This window comes from Mesoplodon bidens (assembly GCF_964165515.1).
Source record: "Mesoplodon bidens genome assembly, chromosome: 1".
Classification (NCBI taxonomy): Eukaryota; Metazoa; Chordata; class Mammalia; order Artiodactyla; family Ziphiidae; genus Mesoplodon; species Mesoplodon bidens.
The window spans coordinates 11,310,362-11,328,798 of record NC_138176.1 but is presented as its reverse complement, the minus strand read 5'-3'; the positions used below and the strand labels follow the sequence as shown (position 1 = coordinate 11,328,798).

Genomic DNA, 18,437 nt, shown 5'->3' with positions numbered 1-18,437 from the left:
AGAGGTAGAAGGAAATAGAGGTAGATCATTAAAATATTCTACCATAGCTGTAACGAAGATGCATTCATTCAACCTTTCTGAAAAAAGTAAAACCTAAGAACAAATTGTGAATTCATATGTAATAATAATAAGTGACGCTGGGCAATGGCGGGTATGCCCAGCTCTTCTGGAAGGGTTCTTTGACAGAGAAACTGATCGCTTGTGGGCATGTCTGTCTTTGCTTCGCAGGAGTGGTCACCTTCTCACAACTTGAAGAGCTTAAGAAAGAAACAGCTGGCTACACGAGAGGCCATGGCCCGCCAGACCGTGGTCTCAGATACAGAGCTGAGTGTTGTTGAGTCATCTGTGATCAGGTACCCTGTTTCCGCCCCTGTCATTTGTAATAGCCAAGTCATGGTTGGGAAATTGACAAGTGTCATCCCAAGGCACCTCTAGTCTGCTTTTGAACATACATTGGTGTTTCAGTACATGCTCCTATTACTATAGAGTTAGTTTTAGTACTGCACTGCTTGGTGCAGTTTGCAGCAGTAACCGGTGCAGTGACATCTACACATCAGCACCTGTTAGTGACTATGATCTTTCTCAGTGCCCTTCTGCTCCATAAACTTCAGCTTCTGAAATTCAAATGAATGTAGCATGAATATCCAGATGGATCATATTGTCATTTATGTTCACCAAGGGAAATGTATTAGGGATTCTAACTTACGTACCACCCCGCCCCCATCCCACTAAATTTACAAATAAAAAACTTCAGAGAGAATGATGAGTCAAGGTAAGGCCTCTGTTCTGCAGCAGAAACAGCAAAAAGGCTTTTTTTCTTGTGTGAGGTCTAGATCATCACGTTTTTCTGTGCAGGGTAAACGTTCACTCGTGGCATTCGGAGTAATTTGTGTTTTCCTGTTATTACTAGGCAAAGATGAGTTTCAGCCTTTCTTTTTTTTTAAAATGGTTTTGACCCCCTGTTAATGCATCTGTATTTGGGGTGAGTTAATTAACTATGTCACTCTAGGGAAAAGAAATATCTTTATCTTATTTTCCTCTATCCCAAAGCTTGTTGCAGGAGGCTGAGAGTAAATCTGAACTCAGTCAGAACATCTCTGCCCGGGAGCATTTTGTGTTTACCGATAATGATGGCCAAGTTTATCATCTCACTGTTGAAGGAAACTCAGTGAAAGATAGCGCTCGGATTCCACCAGACGTGAGTCCAACCTGTGATTAAATCTTCATCAAGATTTCTTATCAAAGTCCTTATTGGTTCTATATCCAGTGAAGCCATAGTTGAGTTTGAAAACTATCTCAGAAAAGTGTAATGTAAATAAACTTTACTAAGGAGCTATTATCACTGATTAAACTTGTTCCGTACTGCTAGAGAACAGCATTATAACTGTTTCGATTAAATACTTAGCCGTGTGTTCCTCATTTTGATCAGTATAATAATCCATGAGGAATTATTTACATTGTATCTATGACAAGACTGAGGGAGAGTGAGTAACTTTCCCCAGGTTGCCCAGCCTAGTGACGTGGCAGAGCAGCATTTTAAACCCACGTCTGTCTGTCTGACTCTAGTTCCTCTTCTTTCCATTTCAAGCATTACCCTGAAGGATTTGACTACAACCTAGTATTATTTTTGGGTAATAGTAATCAGGTTGTAGGTGTAAAAATATTTATTAATATTTACTAACATATATATCCTCCTGTGGGCTTGTGGAGTTCTCTAACCAAGGTTTTGTAGTTAATAATTTGCGTCAACATGTATCTCACATGTTGTTTTTAATGGATGGATGAAGAAGATGTTTTTGTTAACGAATAATACTATAACCGTTAAGTGGAGGATGAGATGGTTTTTTAAATATATATATATTGATTTAAAATTGCCATCTAAAAATGGAATGTTGTAGGCGAATGCCAACCCCCATATTTTACAGATGGTTCAGAGTCTCATGAGGTTGCAGTGAGGATGTTGGCTGGGGCAGGGGATCCCCTTCCCACATGGCTCGCTCGCATGGCTATTAATGCTGGCCGTGATGAGAGGCCTTGGTTCTTCCTCACATGAACCTCTCCATAGGGCTGCCTGAGTGTCCTCAGACATGGCAGCTCGCTTCCTCCAGAGCGAGTGATCAAAGAGAGAGCAAATGAAAGCTGCAGTGTCTTTTAGGACCTCGTTTTCAGAAGTCACATTTTCACAGTATGCTGTTGGGTCACAGTTCATTGTGAGAGGTGACTACCAAAGGACGGGAATACCAAAGGCAGAATCAGGTAGGGGGGTGGGCCTCTTAGGGGCTGGCTACCACATCTTCCTTATTAACAACTTTAGAAGAATTGAGGGCATTCAAAAAACCTTCATTAACAAAGATTGAAACTAGCATGTGAAAGTGCTTTTCAAACTGTAATTATATTTGTACTGTTATATAGAACAAGTCATATCTGAGACTTAGTAATGTCTATTTTAAACTCTCTAATATTGCCAGAAGTTTTCACTAGTGTGAAAATAATGCAAATGTGAAAAATTGATATTTGGTAGTTATAAGTAGGAGCAGTAACTTTAAGTGTGTAGCAAGAAAAGCTACAACCGTAAAGGGTGTGGACATAAGACTTGCAGTGTAATGAGCTGTCCTCTGGAAAATCAGTTTGCTTTCTTAGTAATATTCGACCTCCTCCTCTAGACTCCAGAGAAGGACCCATCTGAACTCCGATAGCGGCACTTGAAAATAGCTCAGTCTCTTTGTTGTCTAATCACGTCACATTTGAGATTAGAATAGAAATAATCCAATAATTTTTGAGATTCTAGTTCCCCCTCACCCTAAAAAAAAGTTTAAAATTTTTGAACATTAGACACATGAATTTTTCTTTTTGTAACTGCTTCTTTCAGGATTGTTGCACCACACAGCTTTTAAGATTCTACACTGTCTTATGGAGATCTGAAGTCAGGCTATAGCAAGTCTCTATTCTGCCTGCCAGATCATTTTATTCCACAGCTAGAAGCAGCTTCCTCAAGGAATGACCATCCTAATAAGGATCCAGCCTTATTAGTGAAATTAGTGCATATTTTAGAGCAGATTATTTTTAGGGAAAGAGAATTAAGCATCTACTGTATAAAACATGAGAAATTGGTTTTGGTTCATTATTTTTATTTGCAGTAATCAAAATATTTTTCAATGACTAATACGTAGAATTTAGGCAGAGGTTTTGTTTGTTTATTTTAATCCAATATTTATCTTACCCTCCTCCCAAATGTAAAGTGTTAAACATTTGTTTTGATTTGAAACTTCCCCTGAGTTTTGGCCCCAGAACTATACAGTATATAAAATTGGAAAAGAAGAAGAAAGCTTGACATATTTTAAATTATGTTCTCATGGAGAGTTTATAGTTGACTGACTGCCTTTATTCAGAAAACCAGAATAGCAGGAGAGAATGAATATCTTTGCTTTGCTGCCAGCCTTACTTCTGATCTTTTGAACATCATATTTTACAGGTAGGCAACATATCAATGTCAACTAATAATACTCTATCATAGAGTTTTAAATCTTACACTGGTTCTCTTGGGATTATTTGGAGTCACAAAGAGAGTTTGTGCCACATCCTCTGAAAGCACCTTAGACTTTCCATATGGCTTATATCCCATCAACAAGCTCTTAGGTAGAAAGGTCTGGGTTGTTTAATTGTGCAGTTGTATTAATACATCACTTGTAATTCTAAGCTGGTAACACTGATTTCTGGGCAAATTTAAACTTTAATATTCTAATTTTTAGAAGTTAGAAAATAAGATTATAAAATGTAAAAAAAAATTAAGACTGAAAAAGTAAATTTAAAGGCAAATTCTTAAACATTCTGTTAATATGGTCAGGAGAATAGAAATAAGATCTTTATACTATACAGAATTCTATTTAACATAGCTTTCCAAGTTTTTTATTAATTGAATTCATTAAAATACTCAATCCAATTTTTTCTTTTGTTTCTTGACTAACACTATGATTTATGCAGTATTTGGTGTGTGTGCAAGTCTATTAATAGCCAATTTGGCAAACCCTTGGAACTTTCCTACTTCTTACTATCGATGCCATGAGAACTAAACACGTGAATTTTTACATTGTTCTATAAATTAAACAAGATTTCTTTTAATATAAGTAGAGAATAAGTAGAAGAGTAATTGAGCAATAATATTGTTTAATAGCTAACATGTATTGACTGTTTACTCTGTGGCAGGCATTGTCATAAAGCCTTTACCTGTAGAAATTTACTAGCACTAACAGGAACTCCTCAGGTTCTGTGAGCTTACCTTACTTTATTGATGATAAGTTCTAGACACAGAAAGATTAGTAAACATGCCCCAAATCACACAGCAAATTAAATGATAAAGCTTGGATTCAAGCCCAGGCAGCTGACCCCAGAGCCCAGGCTCCTCGGCTCTCCATCATATGACCTCTGTGCATGTGTTAGATCTTGAAGCTCCTTTCTCCCCACTTGGATTTATTACCGTAGTGTTTCATTCTTATATTTGTGTTTCCCTGTGTAACTTCTCTGCAGAGCCTTCTGTGAATTCAAATTGTGCAGATGCCTTTAATACACAGTATCTCTTCACCTTCCTTATTCCAGAAGGTATCAGTGAAGCTCTGGATCCCCTTTTTCTTTCTCTTTTTTTAATTGAAATATAGTTGGCATACAATATAATGTTAGTTTCAGGTGTACTACATAGTGATGGATCCTCTCTTTCAATAGAGAAATTGCTGAACAATTAGCTGTGAAACAGCTTTAAGTTTCCCCCAGAATAGATTTATTTATCCTTTTGCAGCGAGGGATAACTTGGAGACAGGAGCTCTCTTGAAAGGGTGTCCTTTCCTTCTCTTTTTTCTTCTTTTAATTTTCTTTTCTCTGAAGTAGTTCTTCCTCAAAAGACATCCCTTTTCTATAAATCTAGTTCAGATAACAATGTCTATCTAATTGAAATCTCCTGGTTCTTCTTAGTTGAAATCGAAATGCTAGGTAGCTCTCGTAGTGTCTGAACTCTGTTAGTGTTTGATGATGTTCTTACTAAAGCAAAACCATTTTTAATTAGGTTTTATTAAAATATCTTTATTATTTTATCACAGTTATTAAATGAAAAGATTTCTCTCTTATGGCTGCTTGTAAGTGGTGAAATTGATGTGCATTTGTTGCTGTTGTTTTCTAGGGAAGTATGGGTAGTATTACCTGCATCGCTTGGAAAGGTGATACATTAGTTCTTGGAGATGTGGATGGAAATTTAAATTTTTGGGATTTGAAAGGCAGAGTATCCAGGTATGAGTCAAAAATGCAATCGTCTTATTTGGTTTAAAAAAAAAATCTCTTGGTATGATTCCATTGGAGGCTTGTGCCTTGGTAATCAGCAGGGTCACCAAATACGGTCATGTGGAGCTTGGACCCTTGGGTCTCTTGTCACTGCACTTGGGAGGAAGGGCCTTGAGCCAAACTCTGGAACATTCATAGAAGACCCTTATCTGCAGGTGGCTCATGCAGAAGTCCTGGGACACTATTCCAGCCATTGCTAAAGAGCAGACACTCTCTGTTGTACGTGGCCCCTGTCCCAGAAAGCAGGGATTCCCCTGTCACGTCACTAGACCGTGTCAAAAGCAGAGATAGAAAGAGACATTGGACATACCTCTTGATGATGAGATGTTACTCTGCTTCATATTGGTGTTTTGGTTTTTGTTTGTTTGTCCTCAGAGGAATACCTACACACAGAAGTTGGGTGAGGAAGATTCGTTTTGCCCCTGGTAAAGGAAACCAAAAATTAATAGCAATGTACAGTGATGGAGCTGAAGTATGGGACACTAAAGAGGTAGGCCCAACTCCATGTGGGGACACTGCAAATGAAGCTGCTGGCCACAGGAACTATGTATTTTTTTTCTTCCTTCTGATTTAGAAATGAAAACGCTGTAATGGGTTTGTCAAGCTTATTAAAAGTTTTCTTCCTTTAAAATTTTTCTTTCACAGTATTTCTGTTTTAAAGGTGATAGCTCAATAGATTTTTAATGTTATCACTATCTTTGGGACCTTTAAAATGCAGTCTGCATGTGGAAGGTAGACTGCCAAAGACTGCTCAGTCTTGAACGTAAACTGGACCTTTGCCACAGGCGCTGTCTTTCCTTGACTGTTTAATCTGGAATGATAAACATCTTCCTTTTCTTTGTGAAAGTGACAATCAAGTTCACTCTTGAAGGTTCAGATGGTGAGCAGTTTAAGAAGTGGAAGAAATGTAACCTTTCGGATACTGGACGTGGACTGGTGTACATCAGATAAAGTGATTCTGGCTTCAGATGATGGATGTATCAGGATCCTGGAGATGTCCATGAAGTCCACATGTTTTAGGATGGATGAACAGGAGTTAACCGGTATGGAGTTCTAGGGAAAGGATGCTTGGAAACCTGTCTTTATTTTGCACCAGCTGCTCTCTTCGGGGGAGAGAGATGCTTCTGTTTCATCTCAGTCTTGCTTTCTGGGAATCTGAGTTTAAGAAAATATTATATATTAACTTAAAGCATGAGTGTCTTTATTGCTGAGATGCTAGACTCTTTGTAACTGCAGACGTCAGTCATTCCCTGACTCTGGTTTACCAAGCGCCCCTTCCTTGACCTGTTTCTAAGCGCTCTGTCAAAAGAGCAAAGATGTTTACATTTATAAAAATGGCTTCCGCAGACTTTAGGAGAGCTCATCAGAGGACATAAATCTAGTGATAAGGTGCCGCTGGCTTTTTAATAGTGAGCCTTATATCTTTCTCAACCATGCATCATGGAGAAATCACTTTGGAAAGTGTTCTAAGTGTCATGAATTCTGATGCCCATTTTATGATTTGTTAAAGGGCCAGTCAAAACAAAATTAGATGATTGCGCTACCTTACCCTTTTTTGTATGGTTTTGTATGGTTTATGCTTCGAGATTTTTTTTTCCAGAGTGAAAAATATTTTAGCAAAAATAGCTGTGACTGTAAAAGGAGGATGAGAAGTTTGTGAACGCACCCATCAATCTACTTGAAAATCAGACTTCCTTCATTAAGTTTTCTCCAAGCATATATTTGGTGTACACTCTAAGCTATCTGATCTGTAAAAAAAAATTTCATTTGAGAATCGTTTAGTCATTTATTGAGTTTCATCTTAGAAACTGTCTATACCTCTGTAGAGTCAGTCTTTGGCACATTCGGAGGCAACAGTGTTTTGAAAACCTGCCCCTTCATGTTATGTTTGTGCTTGAGGCACTACCAAGCTGCTGTTTATGTTGGCTGGGCTACCTTACGTTAGGTGTGCTTTTGTGTTTGTCACTGCCCCACCCTGCCACTGTGTTTGGAAACCACCACTTCTTATTCCGTAACCGTGTCTGCCATCTGCTGAGGCAGAAATGGAGCATTGCATTCCCATATGTGTCCTAGAGACACCTGCCGGCTCTGCAGACGTAACAGGACTTCCTCCTAGGGAAGGACAAGCATAGATACTTTTTAAACATAAAGTTATTAAGGAAATGGAGGGAATTTCAAGGATGATTTTTCTTTTAGTTACTAATTCTAGGTAAAGAAGTGTGCAAATATAATCTAAATGTTTGAGAAGCTTTTCTTTGACCTTTAACTTAAAATTTGTATCTAAAGATCTCCATAGCCAGGGGACTTATTTTTAAATTAAACTGACTACAGAATTAGAGCCCATCATTAGCACATACCCGAACGGCTGACCTGCAGCCAGATTTTAGATTACATTTTTCTTTTAAAGTGTTCCTAATACTAAAAAAAAAAAAAAAAATTACTCCTATCCAATCTCTGTTGGTGTGACCTCAGCCAGAAAGCGAACAATTTTTAAATAATAATGGGGAAAGGTCAATAAAATTGTGCATATTTCCACATATTGAACTTTAAACTCAGAATAGCACTCAATAAATGTTGAAGAATAAAAACTGGTGAGAGTGTAAATATGGAGTTAGGAAAAAGATGTCTGTGTTTGCTGCCAGATATGTGCTGATTTGAGCTTGGAAAAATATCAGTCTGTTTGATATAATATATTCCTATTCTGAGGAATTAGAAATGTATTTTGGACTTACTGATGTCAGATAAAAAAATCATATGAGGTTATATGCAGTGATATAATATTTAATGTATTTTCTTCAATTCTCCTTGATGACAAGTAGAAAAATCATAATATATTGATTCAAATACGTTTTCTTAGAATAGCTTAGATCGTCGTCTTCTTCCACCTGGCCTTTATTTACATTTGTCTGATACCTCCCCCCGCCCCCACAAAGGGGGAGGTATCAGACAAATGTAGAAAACTGGAATCCCTGTTTTTGAGTTGGAGAATCTTTCTTGCCCACACTGCCTATTATCAGGGGCATAAAATGGCATAAAACAATCTTAAAATTCTTTTTAGCAGCATCTAAAAGGAATTCAAGAGTATGAGACTTTAATAACATTTAGTATGATGCTGTTTCCAAGCACTTTAAATAGTATCACTATGGTGTCAGAGACTCTTCAGTCTCGCTTTCTCCCCAACTCTTAGCCCCTGTGTCGCAAGTAGTGATTACATTGAATTACTCTCTGAGTTGCCACCAGACTTACACACCATTCTCTGCTGACTTCTCTGTAAACTGTCTATAGCTGAAGCTTTATAGTAGTATAAAATTTTACTTATTAAAAGCAAAAACTGTTTTTTTGTCTAGAACCTGTGTGGTGCCCATATCTCCTTGTTCCAAGGGCCGCCCTCGCCTTGAAAGCTTTCTTATTACATCAGCCTTGGAATGGACGGTATTCTTTAGACATTTCTCATGTGTAAGTTTTTTTGCATTTTTGTTTTCCTTTCCTAATTGATTTAAGATTGAAGGACACCCATGAAAATCAGCGGTGGCCTGTCTCCAGGGCTTATAGGGATTGGAACCTTAAAACCGAGCTGAGGCAGTAATGGCAGACACTCTAAAAGAGTCACTGATCTGCCTCTTGTCTTCACCCTTCTGGGGACTTCGGGGAAGCGTGAGCCTGTGGACAGCTGTGAGTACACATGCTGCTTTCAGGTGGCTTTGTGGTAGTCTTACTGTCTGAACGTGGGGCATGGCATACTGAGTGTGAAGAGGGCCAGTTGAAGCCAAGAGGAATTTGGGGACAAGATTAATTCTTTTTAGAAGCAGCATGAAGGGGCCTACTTCAGAGGTATTTTATGTTTTAGAGTCTGCCTCATTGCAAAAAAATATTCACATTATTAGTGGTTATTAGTTAAACTACCACAGGTGTTACAGGACTTATGCCATGTGGAATGCACAGATAGGCATGGGTTAGGGGAATTAAAAAGATAATAATATGATGGGGTGTCTTTTCTCCAAGAAGTATCTACTTAAATAAATGAATGGTCATTTTGCAGAGCAGAACAAGCACATTCCTTTAGTCATTGCTAAGTTCCTTATTAACATGAATCTAAATCTGATAGTTTTTATTTTTATTTATTTTTATTTTTTTTTATTTTTTGCGGTATGCGGGCCTCTCACTGTTGTGGCCTCTCCCGTTGCGGAGCACAGGCTCCGGATGCGCAGGCTCAGCGGCCATGGCTCACGGGCCCAGCCGCTCCGCAGCATATGGGATCCTCCCGGACCGGGGCACGAACCCGTATCCCCTGCATCGGCAGGCAGACTCTCAACCACTGCGCCACCAGGGAGGCCCTAAATCTGATAGTTTTTAGAGCTCACTGATAAATTTTCTGGTTTCTTGAAAGCCAAGGAGACTTTCTGTATTCATTTCTTGGTTTTGACTAAATAACATAAAAGCAGACATTAAAGATGATTGGTAGGTTCCTGAGTAGACTGTTGCTATTTTGGTCTACAACCAGGTTTTTAACCAAGGACTACAAAGAAGTTATTTCTGTATTAATACAACTTTTTTTCTGGTGAAGAAATTGTTGTAAGTGAAGAGAAATTGTTGTTGTGAAGTTGTAATTGAAGAGAATTGTTGTAAGTGAAGAGAAAATGAACTCATTTAAAATCTTTTCTTGGTACAGTGATTATCCAGAAAATGAAGAAATAAAGAATCTCCTTCAAGAACAGTTGAACTCATTGTCTAAGTAAGCACTCTAACTATGTTTTATTAGAAGATAAGAATATGAAAAAGAAAAACATAATGATTTAGGCTTTTTAAAATTAAAATAAGCTTTGTTTTAGAAAATGTTTAGTGGCCCACGGAGAGACCATTCTGTTCACAGAGGAGTGTTTCCCTTTAGAATCTTTGTCTTGTGGAAGTAAGGTTCAGATTGCTGTGCGGTGGACGTCTTGTAGCTCAGCCTGCCTCCAGCACAAGTCCCGTACGAAGCCTCATGTTAGAGGGTGTACACAGGGCGATTCTTGTGTGTCCGCTTCCCTCTCCTAAAGTGAGCTCTGTGTCAGGAGCTGTGTGTGTGTGCACTGTTCTGGCTAAGAAATTAATATGCTCCCTAGAGCCAAGAGCATTTAAAAATATGTACTGGGAATCATATTGGAAAGGAAGTAGAAAAATATGGGTCCACAAGGAGTTCTTGGTAAAACATAACATGTTTTTGCAATCTAGACTCTGCCACATGTATTTTAATACTTAATAAATTAACGTAATAGAACATTTTATTGATGTCAAATTCGAAATAATTATTGTTTTCTCTCTTCCAAGGTTAGCCTTTATGTTTAAATGGAAAAGAATAGATTTAAAGACTATCTTCCCTTCTTCCTGATTTATAAATATTCTATATTTGGCTATTTTAGAAATAGCAATTTATAAAAACACTAGCCTTTCTTCCTTAAATATTTTAACTTTTGAATACGTTCAAGAATAAATTCTGAATGCGTCTCTAAAGTATGTACTGTTCCTGATGATTATCAGCAAAATCATTTTATCAACAATGACATTCTTGTTCCTATAGTTAGACAGCTGTTCATAGTTTTAAAAACATGAGTTGAACTGCTTCAAGAAGCAAGAAGGTAAATCACAATTAGAGCCTTAAGCTGTGGTGGTTGATGGGTACTGCTTCTCCAAACCTAGATACACTCTAAGCCCTGTAAGCTTTTGCAGTTGCAGGGTCACAGCAAAGTGACTTCTTTTGTAAGTTCTAAACATACCCTTTGGGTAGGATTTTTCATTTTAAGAGTATACTGATTTATCTCCTTTATTGTTGGATTCAAAAATGTTGTCTTGCCTTTGTCTGGATTCCTGTCCGCAGTGACATAAAGAATCTCTTGCTCGATCCGGAATTTACTCTCTTGCAGAGATGCCTGCTTGTTTCAAGGTAACTCTGTTTGAAATGTTTTGTGTAAGACGGGGAATTTCAGGTTAACTCATTTCTTTTATTAAGGTTGTTAGTTAAGACCAAACTCTTGGATTTTAGAAAATATATCAGTTCATCCTTTATAGTTGGCTTACAATTAATTTTGAAAGTAGTACTACAAATAGGAAAAAAAAAACCCTACATTTTAAACATGAGGTCTAGGCCTTCTCTATTGAAAAGACTCCCTCCTACAGACAGCTTTTTAAAATATCAGCTACAAAGTGCATAAATATACCTATATATATTGGTATACCAATATTGGTATTAAATATACCAGTAAATTATATTTAGAAGTAATAACCTATACATTCTTACTGTACAGTAGAGTTGTCTCTTATAAAAAAAGACATTTCCGAGACTTCCCTGGTGGCGCAGTGGTTGAGAGTCCGCCTGCCGATGCAGGGGACATGGGTTCGTGCCCCGGTCCGGGAAGAATCCACATGCCGTGGAGCGGCTGGGCCCGTGAGCCATGGCCGCTGAGCCTGCACGTCCGGAGCCTGTGCTCCGCAATGGGAGAGGCCACAACAGTGAGAGGCCCACATACCGCCAAAAAAAAAAAAAAAAAGAAGACATTTCCCTCCACTCCCCAGAGAATAAATAGCATATTATTTCCACACCTTATCTAGTCAGTTATTCCAGAGGAACTTCTTCCTTAGTTGGTCCAGATTGAAAGGTATGCTAATGGCAAACCAGGTAAATAATGGCCCAGGCTTCAGAACCATGGTGTTCCTCTTAACACAGAACAAAGGGGGATTTGGGTCTGAAGGGGCCTCATGCAGCCAGAGCCCTGTGCTGTTCGACACCCAGTAACAGGGCTGGAGGACTTGCAGCTTCACCTCTTCCACCCAGCCCAGCACGTGGTCTTTCACATGCCAGCACCATGCTCCCAGCACTTGAAGCTACTGTGGGAAGCCCCCATCCAGGCCCCACTCTGCTGTGAGTTCAGTGGAAACTTTGGTTTCACCCTTGCCAGGCTTTATGGCGATGAATCGGAGCTGCACTTCTGGACTGTCGCTGCCCACTACCTGCACAGCTTGTCCCAGGAAAAGTCAGCAAGCACACCAGCTGCTAAAGAAACTGCTCCTCAGGACAAAGTGAACAACCCACTAGACATATGTTATGATGTGCTCTGTGAAAATGCCTATTTTCAGGTATTATGTTTCATATATTAAAGACCTTTAAAGCTCTGTCTTTGTAAGTATCTTAACCTTGGGAAACTTTCGCGCTAAGTAAAGGTCCACGTAATAGAAATGAGTCCCTTGGCACATTCACATAAAAAAGGATTGACTCAGTACTTGAAAAGCTCATAAATGCTTACAGAGTTTTAAAATAGACATTAAAATTTTATTATTAACAGTCTTCTGATTTTTTTTTGGTCTTAAAATTTTTAACTTGGTTCATTTTAATTTTCTATAAATAACAATTAATTAATTTACTTGGTTTGAATTTGCTGTTCTGTATATATAAAGGTAGTTTCATAATTTTTTTAACCTCCAGTAGAGTACTAAATTACACATAGGGATTTTTCTTCCAGCTCTACTGAAGTGCCAGTTCCTGTAAGCAGGCAAACTTGCACACAGATTATAATACATTTCAACGTTTTTTCTTCTTAGATTCTTATTAAATGTTAGATTTCTATGAAGCTGATTAATAATCTCAGAAGTCAAAGTAATGTTGACTAAAATGACTTTAAGTATAATTTAAATAATTCAAAAGTTTTAAAATCCAGCCTCAATTTTCTCTCTCTTTTTTTTTCTACTCTAGAAATTTCAGCTGGAAAGGGTGAATCTCCAGGAAGTGAAACGGTCAACTTACGATCATACCAGGAAATGTACAGACCAGCTACTTCTCTTGGGTCAAGTATGTCAGTTTTTATAACTCGTTTCATGTTTCGCTGAGTTCCTAGTTGATTAGTAATTTACAGCATTACTTATACCACACACACACACGCACACGCACACGCACACACACACACACTATAGTGTTTCCCCAAAAGTATAAAAGTATAAGTATAAATTTATGCTTTCTTTCGAAATAAGACCAACAAACATTCTGAGAAAGCAAAGATATATATATGGTTCACCAGCTTGTAATTTTGGCTTCCATAATGTCACATGAGGCCTAACTAGTTTTGTTTTGTTTTGGTTTTGTGTCTTTGAATTGATTGGCGCAAAGCTTACGTAAGCACCTGTATAAACCAGAATGTGGTTTTACATTTGTCCTAAAGAAGCAGTGTTGCACTTTTGTTCAACTTGTATATACGTAAACAAAGTGTTCACGAACATTTTTGAGAAGAGTCCTCTTTAAGCTGAAAACTTCAGTGTTCCAAATTATGAATTTTAAAAGGTTACGTTGGAGGAAAATGGCCCCGTAATTAGAAGAACTGTTTCTCTTACTAGACAGACAGAGCTGTGCAGTTGCTATTGGAAACAAGTGCAGATAACCAGCATTATTACTGTGATTCACTGAAAGCCTGCTTGGTCACAACCGTCACCTCGTCAGGCCCCTCCCAGAGCACCATTAAGCTCGTGGCAACTAATATGATTGCCAATGGGAAACTGGCAGGTAAGGCATGTTTTGGGGTATATTCGTCAATACTCTGGAAAATCAGACCCCCTCCTGGAAAGTAATTGGTTATTAGGGATATTTCTTTCTTTTTTATACACACTGGAGAAAAGTAGAAAGATCATTGCTAGCAGTTGATAAGATGACCATATAATTTAATCATTCTAGACCAGAGTGCTTTTTAAAGAGTAAATGGGGCGCTATTAATAATTGCCAAGACAATAGGCATAAATTGGGTAAACCTGCACACCCTAAATGCTGAAAACCAGTGAGTGAGGTAGGCTTTACTTGTTTGTTTTCTGGACTGTGTGTGTACTTCCAACCCTGTTCATTTCAGTGGTAACATGGTAAAGCCCTATTTTAATATTTTATTTTAAAATTTAAGTCAGTAATGTCTCCAATAGGTAGGTATAAAATGTCCAAGACCAGATGAAGTCAAATGGGGATTTTACCCTTTAGTGACTCGTCAGAGAGACAGCTCCAGTGTCACTTGTGGGGCTGCTGTTTTGTCTTCCAGAGGGTGTTCAGTTGCTCTGCCTGATAGACAAAGCTGCAGATGCCTGCCGCTACCTGCAGACCTACGGCGAGTGGAACCGGGCAGCGTGGCTTGCCAAAGTAGGTGATTCTAGTAGGTGCCTTGAACATTTGGGGTAGAAAGTTCGGTCTTGAACTTCTGACTCAAGATTTAGAAGCATTTTTGTGGCTGCAAAGCGGCTTTGCAAATATTTTCTTGCAACTTTCATCCTCTTATTCTTTGAGTATAAATTACATTTCTTATTGCAAATTGGAGGTTGCATTCGTAGCAATTAAGTGAAAGCAGCTGCCTCCTCTCCCTACTGGGCTGTGAGCCCAGACTACAGCCCAGAGGTGTTGCCAGGCCTGTCGGTCCCGAAGATGTGGGTCCCCGTCACTGCTGGTCATGATGCTGCAGCATCAGGGGGTGTGTAATAAAGCAGAGCTGAGCTTTGTTTCATAGGTACAGATCCCGTTTCGATTAAATTACTTTTTCCTTCTGTAGTGCAGGATGTCTTTATTTTTAACGTGGGCATCTTTCCCAGGTCCGTTTAAATTCAGAAGAGTGCGCTGATGTTTTAAAGCGGTGGGTTGACCACCTTTGCTCCCCTCAAGTGAACCAGAAGTCAAAGGCCCTCCTGGTCCTCCTCTCTCTGGGCTGCTTTTCCAGCGTGGCTGAGACGCTTCACAGGTACACCCAGTGTCCGCGGCTGGTCAGGACCACCCGGGATTAACCACCTTACGCTGTCGTGAGGCTCTGCCAGGTGGATGGTAGTCCTCGGTGTCGGGAGTGAAGGGAGAAGCATACATTACAGGTTTATTTAAAAAGAAACCTGAAGGGATGAACAGTCTATGTTTATTAATTCTTCATTTGGTCTAGGAACTGTGTTATTTTCCTACCAATATGCTAGGCACACCTAACAGGTACCTGTTTAAAAAGAATATTAAAAAAGTCTTCAGAGAATTGGGGACAATTCATCTTTGAGTAGAGCAACTGAGATGAAGGCTAGAAGGCAGTAGGAAGGGTGAAGAAAGTGTGGCGAGTTGGAGGTGTCCCTCTGAGAACCTTGAAGGGTAATTAATACTCATCACTTGTTATAGGACATTTTATTTATTTAAAAACTAAGGGAGGTAGGTTGAGGCAGATACTTCAAAAGCTTACTTGTTAAATCTGGGCAATGGGTACGTGGATCCTTGTCCTATCTCTGTAGATTTCTGTGGAATTCAACGATTTCACAATTTTTTTAAAGTATTAATAAAAAAGAGCCGGGGGTTGGGGCGTGAGAATTCTCCCTTCCTTTCCTCTAAGCCGGGGCTGAGAACAGTGCTGGTGCGACTTACGCAGCACTCGGGCTTCCGGGGAGAGTGTGTACAAGTCTTTACATAGAAACACGCCCTGGGACGGCTCTCCTCTCAGATACCATAAATTACAGCACCTAACTCGTGTTCTGTTGAGCAGCATGAGGTACTTCGACAGAGCGGCCTTGTTTGTGGAAGCTTGTCTCAAGTACGGTGCGATTGAAGTCAGCGAGGACACAGATATCCTTTGCCGGGACATGTGTGCTGAGGGGGAGGCAGATGCCGTGAGCGGGTTTTAGAATCTCTCTCGGTTGTGCTGCCGGGGAAGAACTATTCTATCATCGAGAAAGATCTGTATTCTGACCTTCCAGAGCCAGGAAAGAGGGAGAAACGAGAGGCACAGAATCAGAAGGAAGGCTGTTGCACCACCGGCATCAGCTGTGAGATAGACGGAGGGTCAGGAAGGGCTGTAAAGGGGAGGGAGCCCGAATTTTGTAATGTTTTGTTTGAACTTAAAAAGAAGATAGAGGAAGACTAGGAAGGGTAGAGGAGGCTGCTACTGGAATAAATGCATACTGGAATAGAATAAAAAGACTTGCTGTTATCCATAGGGACAGTCTAACATGGAACAAGACACAGCAGCACTTCAGAGAGACGTGTCATGCAGGCAGGTCACTGTGGTCCATGTATGACCAGGAGCATTTCAGTTCTTCTACACGTCACTTGAGTCACATGTGTTTCTTTGAAAAGAATGAGCTTGAGAATCCAACTCCCAGGTCCTTGTTTTTGCAGAGGCCTTGTTGTTATATCATTGCACTTTTTCTTGAATTGTTACATTGTGGCCTCATTTCTACATGTCATGGTTTTGATTTTCTATATATTTTTTATAGAAAATTAAACTGAACTCAGTGTCAGATATCTAGGCACTGGGGAAGTTGGCTCTAGTTTGAAGGAGCCATGTTGGATATCAGAACGCAGTGGAACAGGGCTGTCTAAAATCCCAGCACCCAGCCATCTGGAGCTCTTGCCTTGGGGCAGGCTTTGTAAATAGAGCCTCTCAGTGAAGCTCACCTGCCCCTTAAACCACCAGCCTCTCCGACTTTCAAACGGCATGAGCGTATGCACGTGAGTTTCACTTTTCTCATCCTTCTTTCTCCAGTCGTTAAGTGCATTTAGACCTTGGAGAACCTGGGAGGATGTTAGTTGGGTCTTGTAGAAGGACAAGCTCTGGGCTCAACTGGTGCAAGTGCAGGGACATTACACACTGAAACATCGCCTCCCCCCGCCGGGATTTGCCCTCCCCCAGGGAAGAGGTACCTGTGCTTCTCCCGTGCTGCCCTCCTGTGGACACTCCAGCAGAGCTGGTCATTGTTTCCGGCCTGTGGGAGGCTGGTGGAGCCCTTTTTGCCCTTCTTTTCCTTAACTGTGGTTTACAGAAACTCATCTCTGCTATATATGCGGATTATGCCCGCAGTTTGAAGAACCTCGGTTTTAAACAGGGAGCGTTTTTTTTTGCTTCAAAAGCTGGAGCAGCTGGCAAAGATTTATTGAATGAGCTGGAGTTCCCCAAGCAAGAACTGACTGAAGAGTGACAGGTCAGCATGTACCAGGGCACGCGGCCTCGCGAGCAGTCGGCCGGGGCGTTGGTCTGGCTGAGGACGGTCACAGCCCAGGCTCATGAGGATGCCGTCCCTGCTGGGGTCCTTGTGGGCTGTTTCACTACACGTGCACAGCAGTATGTGAATGTTTATGCTGTCAGGAGCAGGTTCTAGGACCTGTATTTATCTCAGAGGAAGATGGGAACGCTTCAGATTTTGAAAGTATAACATTTTATACTTTTGGAGACAGTTTTAAGAGTCCCTGGAAACACTTCTAATTTTTTTTAAACTTAAGATCCAAGCAACTGAATTGCTTTTCTCATTGACTAGGTTTAAATCTATAGTAAAAGGAGTTTGTGAGACCTATTCTGAAATCTGTGCTTTGCCTGTGTTTATATACAGTCATTCCAGGTACAGACAGAGCAGAAACATTTAAACAGTAAAGGTGACTTACCATAGCATTCCTTGTTTTCTTACCTTGAAAACAGAACTGTTGATTTCCTGATTTAGGCAGTTGCTAAATTTTGTAATTTCAGGTTCATAGGCTCATAGAGAAATTGTAAGCTTTATGTTTTGTTCCAGTATGTGGAGTCTTGTATATTTTGGATTTTAACTCTGGTGATGCGTTACAGTAACCTCCTCTCTGAAGGCGCTGTTCTTTAATATTCTTTGTTTTCTTCCAATGACTGTACTATATAAGATGTGACTGTTATAAATTATTGCTAAAAATTTAAATGTGTGTAATTTACAGAAATGATAAATAAAAAGCGACTTCATCCCAGCCAGTCCTTTGTGTACTCTGAGCTGCTGTGCACCAAGCCGCTTTGCGGAACCCGGAGAACCTGGGCTGCGGGGACTCGGGCCCCAGCATAGAGCTGCCTCTGAGTTCCTGGGTGGGCAGGGCTCGGCTTGTGGCTCTCAGAGGTGAGGAAATGGCCTTCCTGTCTTCTCCTCCTGGACGTCCACGGTGGCACGTGTCGTAACACCCACGAGGAGGTGTTTTTAGATAAAATCGTAGTCTCGGGGCTTCCCTGGTGGCGCAGTGGTTGGGAGTCCGCCTGCCGATGCAGGGGACACGGGTTCGTGCCCCGGTCCGGGATGATCCCACATGCCACGGAGCGGCTGGGCCCGTGAGCCATGGCCGCTGAGCCTGCACGTCCGGATCCTGTGCTCCGCAA

The 18,437-nt window shown here is 40.2% G+C and overlaps 1 protein-coding gene across 1 annotated transcript in view; it reads left to right on the top strand.

The window, feature by feature from the left end:
- The window catches only part of WDR11 (WD repeat domain 11), a 56,018-nt gene extending 37,978 nt beyond the window's left edge, over positions 1 to 18,040 (top strand). The window contains exons 15-29 of the mRNA XM_081240253.1: positions 229 to 353; positions 1,051 to 1,198; positions 5,168 to 5,274; positions 5,701 to 5,815; positions 6,197 to 6,368; positions 8,673 to 8,781; positions 9,995 to 10,057; positions 11,180 to 11,245; positions 12,258 to 12,435; positions 13,049 to 13,144; positions 13,684 to 13,849; positions 14,367 to 14,464; positions 14,908 to 15,053; positions 15,822 to 15,902; positions 17,097 to 18,040. Coding sequence (XP_081096379.1) covers positions 229 to 353; positions 1,051 to 1,198; positions 5,168 to 5,274; positions 5,701 to 5,815; positions 6,197 to 6,368; positions 8,673 to 8,781; positions 9,995 to 10,057; positions 11,180 to 11,245; positions 12,258 to 12,435; positions 13,049 to 13,144; positions 13,684 to 13,849; positions 14,367 to 14,464; positions 14,908 to 15,053; positions 15,822 to 15,902; positions 17,097 to 17,253 — 1,827 coding nt within the window. The 3' untranslated portion in view covers positions 17,254 to 18,040. The remainder of the gene's footprint in view (positions 1 to 228; positions 354 to 1,050; positions 1,199 to 5,167; positions 5,275 to 5,700; positions 5,816 to 6,196; positions 6,369 to 8,672; positions 8,782 to 9,994; positions 10,058 to 11,179; positions 11,246 to 12,257; positions 12,436 to 13,048; positions 13,145 to 13,683; positions 13,850 to 14,366; positions 14,465 to 14,907; positions 15,054 to 15,821; positions 15,903 to 17,096) is intronic.
- The last annotated feature ends 397 nt before the right edge of the window (positions 18,041 to 18,437 follow it).